The sequence below is a fragment of the Rhodamnia argentea genome, chromosome 3, assembly GCF_020921035.1.
Source record: "Rhodamnia argentea isolate NSW1041297 chromosome 3, ASM2092103v1, whole genome shotgun sequence".
Classification (NCBI taxonomy): domain Eukaryota; kingdom Viridiplantae; phylum Streptophyta; class Magnoliopsida; order Myrtales; family Myrtaceae; genus Rhodamnia; species Rhodamnia argentea.
This window is the reverse complement of record NC_063152.1, coordinates 34,091,384-34,111,619: the sequence shown is the minus strand read 5'-3', so window position 1 is coordinate 34,111,619 and position 20,236 is coordinate 34,091,384. Positions and strand designations below refer to the sequence as shown.

General features: G+C 40.3%; 2 protein-coding genes across 5 annotated transcripts; both read right to left on the bottom strand.

The window, feature by feature from the left end:
• Positions 1–5,679: 5,679 nt before the first annotated feature.
• Positions 5,680–6,874, bottom strand: LOC115748028. 2 transcript variants are annotated; one of them, XM_048276079.1, is made up of 2 exons: positions 5,969–6,874; positions 5,680–5,929 (listed from the first exon to the last, which is right to left on the bottom strand). In XM_048276079.1, exon 1 carries the CDS (start codon positions 6,587–6,589, stop codon positions 5,984–5,986), a length of 606 nt encoding a protein of 201 aa, XP_048132036.1. In that variant the 5' UTR covers positions 6,590–6,874; the 3' UTR covers positions 5,680–5,929; positions 5,969–5,983. The 2 variants fall into 2 exon arrangements, with proteins under 2 accessions (XP_048132036.1, XP_030540254.1); XM_030684394.2 differs by having other exon boundaries at positions 5,680–5,921; positions 5,963–6,873.
• Positions 6,875–7,872: 998 nt separating this feature from the next.
• On the bottom strand, positions 7,873–15,342 carry LOC115748027 (pentatricopeptide repeat-containing protein At1g77360, mitochondrial-like). 3 transcript variants are annotated; one of them, XM_048276077.1, is made up of 4 exons: positions 13,260–15,342; positions 9,475–9,484; positions 9,038–9,189; positions 7,873–8,386 (listed from the first exon to the last, which is right to left on the bottom strand). In XM_048276077.1, exon 1 carries the CDS (start codon positions 14,864–14,866, stop codon positions 13,379–13,381), a length of 1,488 nt encoding a protein of 495 aa, XP_048132034.1. In that variant the 5' UTR covers positions 14,867–15,342; the 3' UTR covers positions 7,873–8,386; positions 9,038–9,189; positions 9,475–9,484; positions 13,260–13,378. The 3 variants fall into 3 exon arrangements, with proteins under 3 accessions (XP_048132034.1, XP_048132035.1, XP_030540252.1); XM_048276078.1 differs by lacking the exons at positions 9,038–9,189; positions 9,475–9,484 and having other exon boundaries at positions 13,260–14,895; positions 15,102–15,342; XM_030684392.2 differs by lacking the exons at positions 9,038–9,189; positions 9,475–9,484.
• Positions 15,343–20,236: the final 4,894 nt, after the last annotated feature.

Here is a 20,236-nt window from a genome sequence, read left to right as displayed (position 1 = left end):
CTTAACTCAACAAAGAGGCTCCAAGGAGGAAACCTAACCTAGCAATTGGAGATCCTATGGACTAAGTTCAATCGGACATTTTGAAAACTCTAGTGTGCATACTATCTCCCACTCCTATAAGACAACAGTACTTCCTACCACATTTTAAGGGTGTGCTATGTGTTTTATGATTCTGATGACTTGGATTTCAATGTCCGGGTGACGTATGGTAGGAGACCTTCATAGGAATGCACCTATATGCTTAGAGTTGATCAACTTTATGAAAATCTTTAAAGGCTTGATTTTCCAAAGCACACATGAATCTCGAGAGGTTCATGGTCGAAAGAATGAAGACAACCGAGAAACAATCTTGATTGGGAGATACTGTGATTGTGTGTGAGGTCCATTGTTTGGGTTTACACCAACAAATGATGATTCAAGGCTTAGTCCATCGACTGGTTAAGTATGTCTAATAGGCTTTCACTAAAGAAAGTTTAAAGCGAAAGCTACTTATCTTGATGCAATGTACTTCCATAGGCAAATTTAGAATTCCTCAAGTCAATATGTTTGGAAGATCCATTAATGTGGGGGATTGTTGTAATTAATGCGTTAATGAATCAATGAAAGTGAGCAAAACGAAGTATGTCCCTTTAATTCATGTATCTCTTGAATTCATGAATCTTTTAAGTACGTGAACTTTCAAATTTTATAAATTGATTTGATCTATTCTTCATTTAAGAAGATTCAAACATGATTTGAAGAAGAAATACATCTCATCTTTTTCATTTAAAATATTTTTAAAGTGTGCTGATTTCGAAAAGTGTCTGATAGAGTCATGTTTACATAGTGGTTATTCAAACGGGTTCAAGGTGTTGTATGTTGGGAGGCATAGTCCGTGAAACTACTTAATACCGGTGGCAGGAATTAATCACCTTGAGAAGATTCGATTAGCCGTACCTCATCTCATGTGCAATTGTATAACAATTTCTAGAAATTGTACAAGTTCAAATTTGATTTGCAATAGCATTATTGTACAAGTTCAAACTTGGTTTGCAATAGCATTCTCTTTTACTCTTGACTTAGTCACTATTAAAGTTGTTATCAATTTCTCAGTGTTATTATTTTTTGTTACAACAAACAGTGTTACATATATTTCTCCCAATACATTACGTTATTTTAACAACTCAAATAGAGATTAGAAATTATATAAAAAGTTGGTAAAACTAGAACGTCGGTAGGATTGAAAACTAACAAGTTAGTAGAAATTAAATAGAACCGATAATTTGTCAATTGTTAAAAAAAAGTTGGAAATTTTACAAAAGTGTTGATAAATTACACCCGATTACCGGGAAATCAAATGATGGGTAACTTTGCCACTAACAGTCTGCAGGCACTCAATTTTCAGAAATCTATAGTATGGAAAAAGATCAGTGGGTACTCTAGTATTTAGCAATTCTATAATTGCATTTACCCCTCCCCCCTTTATTTACGATGAAGTCACATAAATTCGTGTTAGGATTAGAATGCAAAGAAGATCAGCGGCTGTGATTAGAAAAGAACACGACAACTATTGAAGGCAGCTAATTTAAGTGGGTCATTACAGAACATGGAGCTCAATTTGGAAGCTTTGTCCATTGCCCTAATTTTGTATCATCTTTCATCATCATGACCCGTCGTTCTTTTTGCAAGAGACTCCTCCACGGCTCCACCAACCCTACACGCAATAGATAAATAATCCTTTTTTATTCTTGGATTATATATAGTCGTACATCATTTGTGGAATTTCAATACTGTATTTCTTTTATCCATCCGAGGGCACCTTTCAATTCCCTTTCAAATGGAGGAGGCCCAATCTTGTCCCCTTCCGGTTTTTTTTTTTTTTTTCAAATTCAATTGAACTAAGCAATGTCGTCTTGATAATTAAATAGATTGCCTCGAATTGCACTTCATTGAATTCTTTTTCGTTAACTTGATTGATCGAACTTAGACTTTACAGTGATCCGTCACCAGTCTCCGAGCCTTATTAATCTACACTAGAAAGCGATTTTTGGGGTGGGTTCGCTATATGTTGGAACAAGAAGGGACCGATTGAAATCACGAAGTCGATCTCAAGAATCGGATTAGAGCATCTCGAGCACCCTTCGAATAGGTTACGGGTGCATAATCGGTTTTTGTTTCCGGGTAATCGGGTTATGAGCGTGCCTAATATCGAAAAAAGAGAGTTTCTTTTTGCCGGGAGGGAAAAGACAGTAGTGAAATAGTTAAGTACGGTCAAAACATTGTCCGAGTGGGGGCAAACGAGAACAAACATGTTCCTGCGGTAAATGGTCACACCGGCCTTCATGAGATCACAAATTTCAGGTTAAAGAGCCAGACACAATATCAAGTAGTTCGATATTTGGCATGCTGATGGAGTTGCAGTGATTGGCTCGTTGTCGAAACTTATGAATTAGTTGAGTCTGTATGGCTCAAATCGACCATTTTGTAGCGAGTATGAGATTTTTTAAGTTGCATGTGGTTCGAGAAAAGTTAAGGGATTAGGTTTATATTAGAGGTAAGTATCTTCAACGGGATCTGCGCTTTCATTGTACAACAAAGTCGAAAAGAATCGAATGGAAATGAACATTTTTTTTTTGTTTTTTTTCTATTATTGCCCCTCATTGACAAGATAAATAATATTTAAGGTAAATTCACGCACTTTTTTCCCACCACATAATTTCCCTTAAGTGCACTTCCAAACAATATAAGGTAACTAAAAATTTCAGCTCTGTTTATTTCACGAAAAATAATTTTCAAAAAAACGTTTTTCGGATTTCTAGGCATTTGATTCACGGAAAATAAGTTAGTGCGGGAAAACATTTTCCACACATTGAAACTTTCCTTCAAAAATGAGAAAAATATTTCCTTTTTTTTTTTTAGAAGAAGAAACTATTTTCGCTCATCTTTACTACCTCAATTCCTTTACATTCATTTTTCCTTTATACTATTTTTTAATTTTTCTTTCTTCTTTTCTTTTTTCTTTTCTTTTTTTTTCCTCTTTCTTCCTCCTTCCTCCTTCCTCTGCCCGTGGCCACTTTCTCCTTCTTCCTCCGCCAACCGCGGACCTTGGCGACGACTGGCGGTCCAACAATCGGCCATTACGAAGGAACTCGCCGACCATGAGCAAGCCCGAGATCGCGGGGACTGGCCAAGCCTTGACCTCATCAAAGGCCGTCGACCAGCCGAAACCGGAAGGAAAAGAGAAAAAAAATAAAATATAAAAAATAAAAGATAACTAATTAATAATTTTGTTTTTTTAAAATTAAAATTAAAAAGGAAAAACAAAAAACTATTCAAAAGAGTGCACAGAGAGGCAAATCACATCCGGTTTTTCATACCAAACATCGAAAAATATTTTTCCGAGTCTTTCTCATACTTAAGACATGCAAGTCGGGCGGGAAGTGGTGTTTCTTTTCATCTTTGAATGCGGAATTTCCTTCCGCCTTAGAGACGCTTTCCCTCTCTTTTGATCGGATCATATAGACTAATGGATAATGGAGCCTCTTTTAGGAAGAAATTGATTTCCCACGGTAGTGTAAAGAGCCTAATTGCATCTCTAGTGCAAAGAAAAAGAGTTTCCTTCCTAGTCTAATGGTTTTTATTTCAGCCAAACATTAAAAAATATTGTCATTTTTCTAGAAAATAACGTTCCGAAAATGCCACATTATTTGGGAAACAAATGAAGCCTTCTATTCCAATTTTTTTTTCCCTTCCACTTCCTTTATTTTCTTTTCCCTTCATTTTTTTTTTCAATTTCTCTACCGTGATAATTCTAGTCATCGCGATTTTGAACAAGAGTTACGACCGGCACCATATTGAAACAAGAAAATAGCCAAACTTAGATTATGACGCTACCAACGTTAATAACTCGAGAGAGACGAAATTTGGAAAAAAATATAAAAAAATGAAAATCTTCTTTGTATTACATCAAGTTTATACGATCTTGGCTAGGTAAAAAAAAACAATAATATTACAGACAACAGACACCAATACCATTTTGACAGCTTTCAAATGAAAGAAAGAGTGATGGATGGATGGATTGTGAGTTGGTTTCCCAAATAAATCGACCGACGAAGGACGAGTGCAATGCAAGGCTGGCCCAGCTCGTTTTCGCGAGGCTAACCCATTGTCCAAGGAAGGCAAATTCGGTAGCGGATTGAATAGCTAAGGCGGAAAGAAAAAAATTGAACTTCCCCTGAGTTGAAGGGGCCGGATTTCCCTTTGATTAGACCCGTCTCGGGCATAAAGCTTGCTATTTTCTGCCTAGGCTATATTTTCCTCCGATCCTAGCTATACTTTATACCTGGAAGAATTATCAAAAAAGTCTTAAACCTATTGCAATCATATCAATCCAGTTATAAACCTCTTTTTTTTTTTTGCCAATTCAATCCTAAACATTTTGCATTTATGACAATTCGGTCTACTTGGCTGGTCAACGCTAACGTGACACTACCGGCGATAACGTAAATTTTTTTAAATACTATTTAATATTTTTTTGAGACTATTTATAATTTTTTTCTTCTCAAATCCTTAGGGTTGTCGACACTTGGGCTAGGCAACAGCCGTGATGGCCTTGCTCACCCAAATCGGGTAGGTGTTGCGGCCCTCGTCTGGGCTGGGCGAGAGCCGTGACACCCTCGCTGGCCCTTGGCAAGGGCCTCGGCGCCCTTGCTCGGCCATCCGGTGAGGGGCCGTGCGCCCTCTCCTATGGTAGGCAACCCTTGCCGGCCCTAGTGTTAGAGGAAAAAGAAATCTAAAGAAATCAAAAGAAAAAAATAAAAAAAGATCATAAAAAAATTAGGAATCTATTAAATTATTAATTAAAAAATTCACGTCGGCGCCGGCGGTGCCACGTTAAAACCAGCTGGCCGAGTGGACTGATTGACACAAATGCAAAATATTTAGGATTGAATTGGTTAAAAAAAAAGTTTAGGACTATATTGTCATAATTATAATATGTTTATGACTTTTTTGGCAATTTTTCTCCTTTATACTTTAATATGCTCCGGATATCGCGAAACTCAGTTCTTCCGCTCTAATTAGTTTGTCACCAAAAGTTCTTCTCAATGATTCTATCATTCAAACGGGAGACAAAAAAAATGAAATTTTCAACTCTTACAGAGAAGAGGTGAGATGGAGTACTCGATTGATTGTTCCAAAAGTTCATCCCTAGCCAAAAAAGAAATTGCAGTGCAGCAGCTTATGTCATCATAAAGTGTGATCGAGCATTCATGTCGAATGATTGAATGAGTTGAACTCACGGGCACCGTCGGATCAGGTGAATTCCTCGTGGACCCATCTCATCCGACGGCGGACGTGAGCTCTCGGCTTCACCTCATTCTACCGTTGGATCGGGTGAATTCCTCGTGGATCCATCTGATCCGACGGCAGACGTGAGCTCCCGGCTTACACGGTCCAGGTCCGATTCAATAACATTTTTTTTTCTTTTTTGGCCAAAACGATACGAGCTAGAACGTAAAAGAAGCACCGAGAGCGAGTTGAATCTCAAGAATTTGAAAAGCGTGAAGCAAAAGTCGGTTTCGCTTTGCCACTTGTCTAATTTGTTCGCGGGCTGTTCAAAGAGGTAGAGAAGCAAAGGCGTTTCCTTTGTTACAAAGGAAAAGCAAAGAGCGTCAGAAGTTGCTTCAGAAGGTTTTATTATTAAGAAAGAGAGACGAAGTGGTCCTATAGCTCTAGCAGCTTTATTACTCTGGAATGAAAAATTACAGCTTTGTCACTCTTAAGCCTAGAATTAAAGGCGTGGAGCGTATATCAGTCAAGAGATATCATGGGTAACAAGTCCAGAAAATGGAGACATACTTGCATGGGTCGGGTTCGTAAATATCGGCATCGGATGAGCCGCTTGATCACGTTATTTAAAGTTCGCATGAGACTTGTCGGCCGGTGATTGCAATTGACCTGACTCACGGTGGGACGGAGCCGATGAGCCTGAATGTTTTCCCTCTCATTTGCCTCTTGAACTGCAACGTTTGGCGTTTGTCAAAGTCTGGTTTAGAGGGTGGAACTGGAGGTGACAGTCTAGGTGACACCAATACTTGAGCGAGCCCAGGAACCCCACCCTCCACCGAGCCCTGGCACTGCCCTTCAGATTGAACGTGACCTCGTTCCGCCTCAGCGACTCGCTGACGGCATCTGTCTGCCCCGGGTCGAGCGGGATCGGGGACGACTGCACGACGTAGTGGAATATCGTGGAGGTGTTCTTCCTCACGTCGAACGGGTCGGCGCGGAGCTCCGCCACGTCCTGCCCGCCGAAGCTGAGCACCAAGTCCAAATTCTGGAAGCTCGCATGGGCCCTGGCGTTGTCGTTCTCGGCCTTGATGTCGATGGTCACCTGGGACACCAGGACCCCGGCCGGGTCGACCTGGAAGACATCGAGGTTCCCGCCGACGACGCTGATGAAGGGCACCCGGGGGTGGACGATGACGTAGCCGACGAACACGGCGATGCCTGCGATGATCACGGCCACCGAGAGGATGGCGCAGATGATGGCCGCGCACCAGATGAGCGGGTGGGTATGCTTCTCTCGGACCCAGTTCTTTTGCCCCTTCATGTTAGAGGGAATAACAGGATGAGTGGATTGGATTTTTGCCTCGAGAGAGACAACATGAGGGCCGAGCACAAAGAGGGTGTTTTTCCCTTCTTTTTTCCAAGATAATTTCTAAGTGTTTGAAGGGTGATGGGAAAGGAAGAGGGAAGTTCAAGTTGGTATCTTTCTGTGATGTGGGATGAGAAGTTTTTGCTGCATCTAGGAATCTTCCTAGGAGTAGGAAGCTTTATGAGGGGACAAGGGAAGGGAAAATACCAAACTTGCATCCACTACTTAATCCCCAATTCAGTGGCTTCTTTCCCACTTTGTGCTTAACAAGGAAGGAAATTCATTTCTTCGGGGGTTGCATCTGGAGGCAAAAATCCTACTTTTCCCTATTGAAAAAGACCTAGTATGAGAGAGAGACAGAGACACTCACTCTGTTTCTTACCATTCTATTAACATCTAGTGACAGTCTTTTGCAAAAAGAACCACATCAATACGCTCAGTTAAACAAGCTCCTCGTCTTTGCGAGGTGACGGTCCAGGAGGGTCGTCGCCGAAATTAAAAAAACCCGATCGCCGATCGGACATCGAACTGCTCATTGAGGAGTCACCAACATTGGCAAAGACGTTTTGGACAAGAAAAGGCTTCCGACATGTTGTTGCCTTTGGTTTCCCTGGCGAGAGATACCTTTTTCTAGGACACACGGATCCTTGAAAATGTATTTTTTAAGGAATGGGCGAACAAACATCCGTGGATTGGCCTTCAAGGTATCTCTGATACTGGTAGATATTTAATTAATAATCATCACTGGGCAATACAAGAATGTTAGAATCAAAGGACAGGGCCTAAGTTCCTCAAATATTCCGGGCATATATGATGCTTTAGTTTTGTCTCCAACATCACCCCTTATTCTTGAGGTAGAGATCTGTTCTTTACCTTCTTCCGGAGGAACTGGAGCTACATCAAGACAGGATCCTTCAGAGCATTCTTGCCCATGCTGCTTCGGTGATATTCGGCGAAAATGAGCGTCAATGCCCGTTCTGTTGTGCACCCAACCAATGAAATTTCAAGAAATATTGAGATCCATATTGAACTTAGCAGAATGAAATGTACAGCAAGCCTTGACATGTTTTCTGCACGAACGACAGATTTTCCCCATGTGATCTCCTCGGTTGCCTTAACAGACATGGATGGAGACATTTCCACCCGAGGAATTCCTGCTGCTATTGTTGCGGAATCAGCCCAAAAAAAGAGAGCACAATCACACCTGAAACCATTGGTGTCGAGCACCACGTTACACCTACAAAAGGCTTTCCAAGCTCTTCTGATGGAAACTAATCATGGCCAGGGTATTCTTAGCTCGTGAAGCTATTAATCAACACTTCGATCAATTAGAGATCACATCACAACATATCGCCACCATTATTGTTACTCTGAATGACCACAATCTGCCGCCATCTCCATGCAATCTTAACGAGCTTTCAATCTACTTGAGCTCAACTGCTAACAACTCTAACATGACTCAATCTTGTCAAGCTCGGGTAACTCAAGTATCAAACCTCCTCTGGCTGGACCGTTGCAATACTTAATTCAAGCGCCCGATAGCGCAGTCAAGTAGTTGAATTCCCATTTATTTCCTATTGAACTTGTGCTTGAAAAGTCGAGCTTGCTCAAGCTCTAAACGAATGAAAAACATTGAATCTCAAATCAAATCAAGCTCGAGTAATAAGAGGGTCAATCTCAACTCAGCTCCATTACACCCATCTCGGCAACTCTGGTTTACTTCCAAATGAGACTTTGGGGCATGAGCTTGGCCTTTTCAACAAGTGGATTACCGCGTTAGTAAAGATGCAAAGACCATAATACTGAGGGAATTATCGAAAACAAAGGGACGCAACGTATAGAACCAGGTGATTAGTTTGTGCCCACATGTTAAGGGAGTATCAAGCTCAATCAATGAAAAGAACCAATGGAACAAGATAGCGTCAATAGACAAGTACAAATAAATATAATTTCAACTGGAGCAGCTTTGTGGGTTTCCAGTATTTAAACAAAAGGCAGATGGCGGACACGAGCAACTTTAACATAGACGAGGTCCAGAACCAGGAAATCAGCACATAACATGACCAAATATATCCAAGTTCAGAACTGAACGCAGCTGACAGAAACGTCGGAAACGGAAACAAATCATAGAGCAAGGAAAGGATTCTGATGAGGATTTAGAGCAACCATGGTCTGCTGAAATGAAACAGGAGAGAGTTAATGAGAAGCACTGGCTCAAGCATGATTATATGAGTTACAGGAATATTACCTACTATCGTGCCTACGGTAAGTAAAACCTAAGAAATCACATCTGGAAGACAAAACTGAGGGATCGCCATGGACGCATTGAAAAGAGACTAGGATAGTAGTGATAACAGATGTGCAGTCAATCGTACTAAGACTAACGCCACAATGCAAAATCACCTGACGACATGGCTTTCTGCTGCACAATATTCAATTTACCGGGTATCCTCAAGGCTATACACTGTTACAATACATTCCAAAGACTCAGCCAGAAGAAAATAGTGCACATTTTCTTCAATCATTGTCTCTTTTTCCATTTTTGGGGGAGTGTCCTGCTTAAGTACTAAGTACTACCCTTGAGTTTGCTAATAACAATTCATCACAACAAAATTGATCAAGTTAAGAACTTTCTGGCAGAAATATGACAACTTTTACTATCTGTATGAATTTTCAGTTGCTCAATTGACAGATTCTGGCCAGGGGAGGGGCAAGAAATCAGCTATTTTGGTCAGGCTCCTGGCTGCACAACAATTCGTGAAGGAGAAACTGGGTGATCCTACAGAATTGACATGATTGGATAGTTTCCCAGGTAATAGGATAAGTTGCACTTTCGAAACAATTGAGAACCTAAAAATATAGGATAGATTCCGAGGTATGGATCACAACAAACAGGTACATCTTGTACCCTACATCGCTACAACCTATGCAAGGTAGTCAATATGCTCTTGACATTATTATTGATGTTGAACATTTCTTCATTTTTGACACATATGTTTGATGCTTTATTGTGTACTATTTGTATTCACCTTCAATCCCTTAAAGCAATTGCAGATCAAGCATGCATCAAAATTGCGCAGTACGACATCATTTGGTTCATACTTGCCAAAGAGGTTTGAGACAGTGCAAGATTCCCACAACCCATTGAACCGCTGTCCACTGTTTCAGGATGGTTCCAACTTACAAGAGGTTTTGCATAGGCTACAAATAAGGGCCTGTTTGATAATGTTTCTGTTCCAAAGAAGTGATTTTGATTAGAATCAATTTTTTTGATTCCGTTCACTAGATGAGTTTTAGAGAATCAGAATGCATTTAGTAATCGCAATAAATTTCTATTCTCGGAATAGAAACGCGTTTGGTCACCGCACAAAAATTTCTGTTCTGGGAAATAATTTCTCTTCCCAATTTGTCATTTAAAGCAAATAATTATATAATCACATTTGATGACTTTCCTCAGACTCCACAAGTGCGATCCTCTTGCATCATGACATCTTTTTGCCAAAATAGGGATGCTTCAGATTTGTTCCTTGGAAGGATAATACACTAAAATTATTGTTTTTCCATGTTCTCTTAAGGCTATGCATATGCCAACAATGAAAGACATGACTTTGATTATCTTTTACTGCTCAGAATGAATAAAATCCATTTCCGCCACATAGGTGGCTTACTTTTACTCTTGGCTACCGTGCGGATGGTCACGGATGCAACATGGTACTCCGACAACAAATCAGGCAACGCTTAGGAAAAATCGAAAAGCAAAATCACCAAAAACAAGATTGGCAAATTGAATGGACCAATTTCCTATTTTTTGAGTTTTTTGGAATTTTCGGGATTTTTTTGGAACGATTTGCCCATAGAGGAAAAATCGTCATTTAGGAAAAATCGAAAGGGAAAATCATCAAAGATAGAATTGGCCAGTTGAAATGACCCATCTCCTAATTTTTTATATTTTTTAGGAATTTTTTTTTATTTCTTCCAATTTTTTTAGATTTTTTTTATGAATTTTTAATTATTTTCTATTTTTAATTTTTGATTAATTTGCGAAATTTTTATTTAAAAAACCAGCCGGACTAGGTCGGGTTGACCCGGCCCACGCCTCGCGGGCACCCAACAAAAGTGAAAGAAGACTATCGTTGCCTTTTTTATTCTCAAAAGTGTTCTTTTTTTGAAGAAATAATAATTTTTTGTTTCTTATTTTTTGTCCAAAAGTGTTCCCGGAAGTAGAATCGGAATCGGAATCGGAATCATTTGCGTTACCAAACATGTTTCTGATTCTTTTTTGTTCTGGAGATCATAAACAGAGGAACAAAAACGTTATCAAATAGGCCCTAAAAATTCAAAATTGATGTTTAATGGAGTCTGACGGATATCCTGCTCACCTGGAACTACCACATCCCTATTTCATTGGAGTCATTTCTCACGTATGATTGGAGGGAGTGGCAGTATCAAGGTTTCACACTTTATTGGAGTTATATAGATTGTCTAGAGCATGGGATGCAGACAGAACTACTGAGATCCTGGGTAAACCCTTCCATAACACGGAGTAAATATAAAAAGGAAATACTTCTACAATCTTGAACTGTCCTAAATTTGGAACACTGTTACAAAAAGGAACTACCTTAAGAAACCCCTTTTTTTTCAATGAAACTGAGAGGGCGAGGAGGGGCAACCTACATAGCTACTCCCTATTTGTGTTGTAGAGTCACATAACCACCAGGATAAGTTCGAATTTAAGATGGAAGTATAATTGTCTAAGCACCATGTGTCACCATCAGTCCAAAGTAGGCGCGCACCTCGACAAAGCTCACCGACCGGAATCCATTCACCAAAGTTAGAAAGCGTTCGGTTCGTTAGATACTGAGAAAGGCTTTTTCCTTATAAGACATATGGGATTCCCAGCCATCCTTCCATCTACCCTTTATCAAGCTACAAGCCAGTTAGATACTGAGAAAGGCTTTTTCCTTATAAGACATATGGGATTCCCAGCCATCCTTCCATCTACCCTTTATCAAGCTACAAGCCAGTTTGCCTGGCCTTTATATGGATGAGGACCTCGAAAGCTCAACCTCCTTTCGTAACAACTTCCCTGGTATGATCGCAAAGAATAGAATATCAACCTCTCCCAAGCCATCTCCACGAAAGCTTGACTGCCCGGCTAATTATCATTGCCTTGAACAGCCTCACCTCCCATCACACATAAGGAGAGCAGGCTACTACCACAAGCGGGTTCCAAATGGTCACATCAGACATAAAATATTGGATCATATCATTAGACACCCATGCCCGGTGGCAAGGACTTAGTCTTAAAAGTTTATTATTTTTGGTTGTTCACAAAGAAATTATTGGTTATATCCCTCACAGCCACACCACCAAATAGGTTGCTAAAGTTAGGGTGGATGGCCATCCAATTACCGTGATAGGACACATGAATGAATCTCTTTATGGCCCTGTTAATTACCAACATCAAAAGGCAGGGGCAAGACATTAGATAGCAGTTCAGGCTTTCACCCCCTTGACTTTGTACACACGAAACTTAATCATGAGAGCAACCAGTAGTTTACAGATCATAGCTCTACATAACAAATGACTTCCAACACAATGGCCTGAGAAGATGGAAAAGCATAACTGGACTTTAGCAAAATGATTCTCAGGAGCAACCCTCAATCAACAGTTCAAGCTTTAGAGTCCATAACTTCATTGGCCATTCACCCAAGCAGTAAACACAATAACCAGGAAAATGGTAGTTATATATTCAATCTCGAGTCCCAAAAAAGGCGCATGCGCGGTCAAGCAAGGCAATAATGTCAATTTCTTTAAAAGAAATGTCTAGACTCCAGGAGTACGCAGAAAAGAAATGTAGGAAACAAGAAACAAAACCAAATGTTTGTTCCCAAGAGACCCAAAAGTCCATAAAAGATGGAAAGGACCAGAATTATATCTAATGAAGAAGGGCTCTAAAGAGCATGGTGTTGGGGAGAATGCATTAAACAATTATGAGACTTTCTATTTAAGCAGAATTTTGTACACAATGTACTTTGAAATGAGATGGAGAGAAGAAAAGGCAAAGAAAAGGAGAGGAAAAGAACAATGAGACAATGGTAAGAGGGGGAGGGACTGCAGGCAAAGGGGAAACATCAAAGCTGGGACAAGTGACCGGTAGAAGCCAGAATACACTTCGGCTTGACATCAGAGAATTACTTTTGTGGTCAAGCTTGTGCATCCCTTTCCAACCAAATGATAAAAAAGATGTGTAGTTGTGACATGTTTGAAATTTCCTTATAATTGTATGAACTTCCGCACATTCTAGGAACCCAAAAAAGCCATTGATTTCGCTGCATAAGCCGCGCAAGACTATTTGAAGAGAAATGGAACAAGAAGTCCCAAACAACTTACCAGTGAAGCAGGAGAGGATCTGCCATCTCCATGGCTCTTTTGCACGACAGCACTCCCCTGTAACAATATTTCCTATAAACCAAATATTCGAAAATAGGAACATCGAAGCTTCCTTCACAAGGTAAAGGATGAAAACAAGATTTGCACAAAGAGTATCAGAAGCTCAGACCAAAAAATGCAAAAGTGAACAACAAAATGCCAGAGAGAGAGAGAGAGAGAGCGAGATGCTCACATCAAGAAATTTTTATTGACTGCAACTAATCCAGTTCTTTGGGAGATTCCCCAAAATAGAGAGAAAAAATAGATAGAAACATGAGAAGGTTCTGAAAGAGAAGCTAGCATGGGATATCTTCAAGCTCTCCATCTCCTTGAAAGAAAATCATATGTGTCCCTTGCACTTCTCCTTCCCGCGCTATACAAGGCCTCCTTCAACTTTTCCCTCGTTGATTCATAGATGTTAATTCTTAGATCAAACACGTCTTCTGCAAATTTCTTCAACTCTGAGAACCTACCCAAAGCGCAGAGGCCAAGAAGCAAGGCATTCGCACTTTCATCGAGATGCAAGAAGCGGTTGTCAATCATGTAGTTCCATATATCAACACCTGTCTCAGGGTCGTCGCCACTAAAAAACATAGTTATGGCCATGGAGCAATTAGAATGATTTGGTGGCAACTCATTCTTGATCATCTCAACGAAAAATTTGGCTGCTTGGCGGACCTTCTTGTTTTTAACTAGACATTCGAAAATCAAGTTATATGTCAAGGAATCAGGAAAAGCACCATGAAACACCATCTCATCCAGCAGCCTGAATGCATTGTCGGTGTCACCATTGTTGCACAGCAGACCAATCATTCGGTTGTACATGAACAAGTTAGGCATCAATCCACTACCAACCATGATATCCCAAAACAGGATACAGTTGTGTGAATCATCCCTCTTACTAAGAATATTAAGGGCAGTAGAAAAAAAGTTTAAACCTGGCAAGCAGTTTTTTCCCTTCATCACCTGGAGAAACTTAATGGCCTCCTCCGCATGCGACCCACGAACTAGTGTAGTCAAGAAAGCATCATAAGCTGACATGTACTGCAAACTCCATCCAAGGCGAACAACCATTTCCCCAAAAGTGTTCTTGGCCTTGTTCACATTTCCCTCCTTCTCCCAACCTTCAAGCAAAATTGCAAATGTATCGCCATCCGGGGGTATCTTACCCTTGATCCCATCGTAAACCTCCGAAGCACTCGTCGTCTGCATGTCCTCAGCACAAATAGCGCTCAATATCAAGTTAACTGCCTCAGTATCCTGTTGAATCCCATACTGGTCCATAACATCAAAGCTCATGACTGCCTCGTTGACCCGACCAGCACTGCAGTAGCTAGAGAAAACTGATGCGAATGTTGCCATTGACAGCGCGCCCTCATGCTTCATGGAGCGCATAGCATCCCACATTTGCTCAAATGCTTGGTTCTTGCCGAGCAAGTCGACCATGAGATTCCACGCGATAGAAGAGTGCTTGTGCTTTTGTCCGGCCCACCGGAAGAACTTTACAGCTGATGCAGGGTAATTGTAGGAATACTTAAGGACTTCTTCCACAAGGATTGGGTTCGCGGGGATCCCAGTGGCGTCAAGTGCAGTCTCAATCTCCCCTGGCGGTGCCCTCGCGAGGATATCACACACAGATTTGGCCATTGGGGAAATATCATTGGCATGGACATGGGAGGGGAACTGAAGGGGCTGCAAGCTCGGCGGTAGTCTCAAGTTCGCGTGTTTTGTCGAAATTTGTGAGGCTTTAGGAGGGTATTTAAACACTGATCCACCGAAATATTCAGCCATGGCTTCCATTAAACCAGAGAGACTGAGAGACTGAAACACTAAAACCCCAGAAGCAGAAATTCTCAATCTAGCATCCTAATCGCTGCCTAATTCCCATAACCACTAACGACTTAAAGCATCAATCCACAGAAAAATTGTGAAGTTCGAATCCTTTTTCCCTTTTTCAACGTGATTTCATCTGGGTGTGTACAATTTGTGCCTTTCATGTATATGTTGAGGGGGAGAAGATTGAGCAGACAGGAACCTCGAGAGTGGTAGCGGCGAGCAGTGCCGACCGAAGCTTCGGCGACCGTTGACCGAAACAAGCTTACGCTTGGTCGTCTCGGGGTCAGAGGGAGGGAGGGACCATCAGTCAAACGCTCGAGGAAGAGACGAGGAGGACGAACAAGGAGCTAAACCTCCAAGTGCAGCCCCCGCGCAAACAGAGAGCAGAGCTCCGTCGGAGAGAGAGGTCGATTGAGGAGGATGCTGCCAATGGGGCAAAACTTTAACCCTCGCAGGCCTCCTAGTTCTGCGGCTCCTGCCAAGTTCCAGACGACGGCAATAAATTCCCAATTTAACTAGGATACGGGTGAGCACGATCGGTTTTTTTTTTTTTTTTTGTCAAAGCACGATCGGATTTTAAAATTTTTTTTTTTTAAATTGATCGTTTACAAAAAAAAAGTAAATTGAATTTAAAAAATTTTCATCGAAAATATTTAAGCATAAATTATTATCAATAATGAAATATTTTTCATTCATTATTATTTCAAGCGATACTTAAAGTTATTCATTTTTAGAGAAACAAAAAACCTTAAGATAAAAAAAAAAAAAAAGGACCAACGAAAGCATCATCTAAGACTTTATTTATTTAGCAAAAAATTAGAGGTTTTTGAAAAATACTTTTAGGAAAATTATTTTTCAGGAAAATGACGGTACATTTCGGGGATTGGCTATAATGTGAAATAGACTCGGAAAATGTTATGGAAAATCGGATGCGATTTTTCTCCATGAACCCTTTCAATAATTTTTTTTTTCTTTTCATTTTTATATTTTTAAAACAAATTGAATTTTTTAATTATTTATCTTTTTCTTTTTCCTTTTTTTATATAATTGTTTTCCCTATGTGCATCCACGAGACAAACAGAGGTCACGACATTGAACTGGTTCCTACAACAGAAGGATGAGGAGGAAGTAGAAGAGCTTGCTTGCTTGCTCTAAAGTTTGATGGCGCATCATCCGATGAAGAAGAAAGACTACCCATACGGTCGCAGGAGAGAAGATGACATGTTAAGTTTGTGCTTGACGAGGCTCGAGCTCGGCGGCCCTCGAGCCTCGGGCGAGCCCGAGATCATCGAGAATGGCCAAGCCTCAAGCTCATTTGCAATCCATCATCATGGCCGATTGTCGGGTGGTCGGCCGTCACCGAGGTATATGGTTGACAGAGGAAGTAGAAAAGAGCGGTAGGTGGAGGAAGAAGGAAAAAGGAGAAGAGAAAGAAAAAATTAAAAATAAGAAAAACATAAAAAAAATTTAAAAATGAATTTTTAAAAAATAAATAAAATATGAAAAGAAAGTTAAAAAATAATGAAAAAATTTCAAAAAAGGGTTCAAAATACCATCATTTTCTCAAATAAAGTTATGAAATAAACCTCATTTCAAATAAAGGCTTGAAGTATTCAAATTATTTCAAAAAAGGCATAGCCGAAGGGCACTTTTGTCTTTTAACTTTTTGATTTTTTTAATGTTTATCTTTTTGCCTTTTCTTTTCTATTTTTCTTTTCCTTTTTCTTTTTCTTTTTTTCCCCCTCCCTTCCCCTCCTCCTCCTGTTCATCATCACCCCCAGCACTGTCTTCTTTATGGGGATGTCCTCGAAAGACCTGCACTAACGCCTTCACCTGTCCGAGCCTCGTTTTCCCGCTGTCGACGCTTATCATCATGTCCACAAATTAGAGACGTCGTCTGTGCTGCCACCAACATCTTGATCGGATCCGGTGATATCGACACCTCCTAGTTGCTGCCCAGGCGCCATGAAACACTATTCGCTTCACTTCGTTGTCGTCCTCAACGTTGGGCTCTGTTGGCTAGTCTATGTTGACTAAGCATCTATGACGGATCCCGATGACCCGAATGAGCTATGACGGATCCCGACGGATCCCGATGACCCGTATGAGCCGCGACCTTCCTTGCTGCCCAATGACGACACCACCCCTGCCACGATCCTTGCATCACGACCAACGCCAGAGCTTTTGCTCTCTCTTTCATCTCGCTCAACTCTGCCACCGAGCCCCCTGGTTTCTCGACTAAAAGAGACGAGAGAGGACGGGTCGGACCGGCTTTATAGTGACTGGCAATGACAACGGGAGGTCGAAACTCGAACGAGGAGCGTGCACGAGTGAGCACTAGGACTCCGTCCAGCTGCTTTTCACCAACAACACCATTGGATTCTTTATTCAATCGTCGTCGCGCAGCCGTCGTTGGCGCCTTCCACTAGCACGCAACTTTCGTCGTCCATCCCAGTATGGTCAAGCCCGAGTTATCTGGTCAACCGCCACACGATCCATCCTAATTTTCAAACACAAAAAAGGAAAATAGATAAAGCAAAGAAGTTGCAGGTTCGAGCACGAGTACAAATCCTTCTTCTCCTCTCCATCTCACGATCTCATTTCCTCCAAATCCCACCCCCCACCTCTATTTCGTCTCTCTCCACGATGCTGCATTAGCTCGAACTGCAACTGCAATCCATGGCATCCTCCACCGTGATTCCGCCGCCTTCAGCATCCTTCGTCACCAGCAAGGTGAGTTCCAATGCCGGTGTCTTTCATCAATGCCGGTGTCTTTCATCGTCATAGCAAGGCGAGGGGGCCCTTGCCCTACGGCGTCGGGCACGGGAAGCCCGACGCCACCCAAGTAAAGGCGTTTGCAGCCGTGGTGACCGGCGTTGACCGCAGGAGAAGGTGGCACTGATAGTTAAAGGCATTGGTGTAGGTCTTTCGGCAACATCCCATGAAGAAGACGTGCGAGGGAGATGATGAACAGGAGGGGAGCGGAGGGGAGGGGAGGGGGAAATCAGAAAAAGAAAAGGTCAAAAGAAAAACATTAAAAAAAAAATCAAAGAAGTAAAGGACAAAAATGCCTTTCAGCTAAGCCTTTCTTTGAAATAATTTCAGCATTTCATGCCCTTATTTGAAATAAGATTCACTTCAGGCCTTTATTTGAGTAAACGATGGCACTTCGGGCCCTTTTTTGAAATTTTTTCCAAAAATAATTTTAAAGGAAGGAAGTGTGAAAGAGAGGAGGAAGTAAAGATGAGTAAAATGTTTTCCTCTTTTCAAAAAGAGAAAAATATTTTCTCCAATTTTGAAGAGTTTTTTTCCACGAGCAGAAAATATTTTCTTAAACTAGCTTATTTTTGGCAAATCAGACGCCGAAAAATCCTAAAAAAATTCTTCCAAAATTTATTTTCTGTGAAACAAACGTAATTTAAAGCAAAAAGGGCTCGAACAAAGCTAAAACTAGGGGTGGGCAATTTTAGGATTGGTTTAGGTTCCAGAACCCGAAACTTACTTGTCGGAATCTAATTTTCAATATTTAGAACTTGGAACCTACCTTGTATACGTCGAAACCTAGAAGAGTCTAGCCAGTTCCGCATATTTTCATCACTTCTTATGACTAATATTTGTTGCTACAATCCACTAACCACAACTCTTTTTTTTTAAGTGTCATTTTATTCATATCCGCAAAAAAGCAAAGTGAAACATCGCAGTCCGGACTACTACAACTTAAAACAAGACGAGCTCCAAAAAACAAGATAAATCATCATAACAAAGATAGGGCTCACACACTCAAAAAACAAATATATACTTTCTTCAAACTAAAATCGGCGGCCAATTATCGAATACGTCTTCAATAATGAGGACACACCGAGATCTTCATCTGTTAATATGACTTTGCCTTTCGGTGGTGTGCGCCTAAGTTCGGTGTCCCTAATACCATTACTATGCAGAATAAAAAGGTTGAACGAGCACAAATCCAACAAGAAAAGTGAACCTTTCACGAAACTTCTTCGAGCTCCTTTAAAACTGGACTTGTGCGCTAACGAAATCCGAGAAAAGCAAAATCCTGAAAACATTGCTAAAAACATCCTCGAAACGGGAGAAAGAAGCTTTCAAGTCTAGACTAGATCAGAAAAAAAAAAAGGCTCCACAATAAGGAGAAAAGCAAGAAATAAAGAAATAAAACAGTTGACAAAAGGAAGATGGGAGGAGATGGAGAGATCTAGCTCAAACCTTCCCCTCCATATAGGTAGAATAAGGGAGTTGTGTGAGATGAGAGGGAGAGAGATTAGAGGTGGCGACTAGGGTTTGAGGACTTACGATGACCACTACTCATATTTAGACGCAAAAAAATATGAAATATAAACAAATTAAATGTCTTGGTCATGAATATCACTAGAAATAGAAGCTCAAACTAGTGATTCCTTATTATACACTCATCATTAGACGTCATGAAATACCGGCAAAATCGCGTGCATACACAGAATAATAATATCTCTAACTTTTGGAACCCGAACATTTCCTAAATCCCGAAACTGAACCGATTCCCAATTCATAAGCTAGAATGATGCTCGTCTCTAACTAAAACAATGAGTGTTGAACATGAAGGAGGCTTCATTTGGTTTGACACAACTTTATCTAAGGCCTTTGAACCTATAATGGCTCAAAATGCTGAGGCCATTATGGTTGCGTCCGATATTCAAGATAAAAATTAGGATATGATAAGATTTATCCTATCATATGTTTGGCTCCTTCCTAGGACATGATAAAAGGGGATACGCATGGCTATAATTATCTCATGGGAGATGTGGGATAATAGTGGATATGGTTTCTTTTGTTCATGATATAAAAGCTATTTTTTCGAATAACAAAATTCTTAAATAATAAAATTAAAATAATAACTAATTTTGAATAATATTTGAATTCTCATATTAATGCTAACATAACAACAAAAAATAATTTTTTATATATACTCGTATGTATTTATAAATTTGAGTTTCTTTCTACTTTATAATATATATTTTGTCCAGACACACACTTCATATCCATATCATTACATATTTTAAATATGGTAGTATAGTTTATTATTTAATAAAATATTTATTAAGAAATGATGGAACAAATAAAAATAATGAAAAAAGATATATGCAAAATTAAAAAATAAGTAAATAAAAATGAAGTAGAAGAACCATATTTTATATTAACAAATTCGAACTTGAAAATGATCTTTTTAAATCCCAAAGAATGTAGGACTATGAAATTTCTAAAAAAAAAAAACCTAGAAATCTTCATCTCCTTCTCTTATGTTTCTCTGGTTCATGTTGAAGTGTCAGCATTTCGTTG

Excerpts from the sequence above, each read along its gene's own strand:
- LOC115748028 (XM_048276079.1), bottom strand. The coding sequence starts at position 6,589 with ATGAAGGGGCAAAAGAACTGGGTCCGAGAGAAGCATACCCACCCGCTC.
- LOC115748027 (XM_048276077.1), bottom strand. The coding sequence starts at position 14,866 with ATGGAAGCCATGGCTGAATATTTCGGTGGATCAGTGTTTAAATACCCT.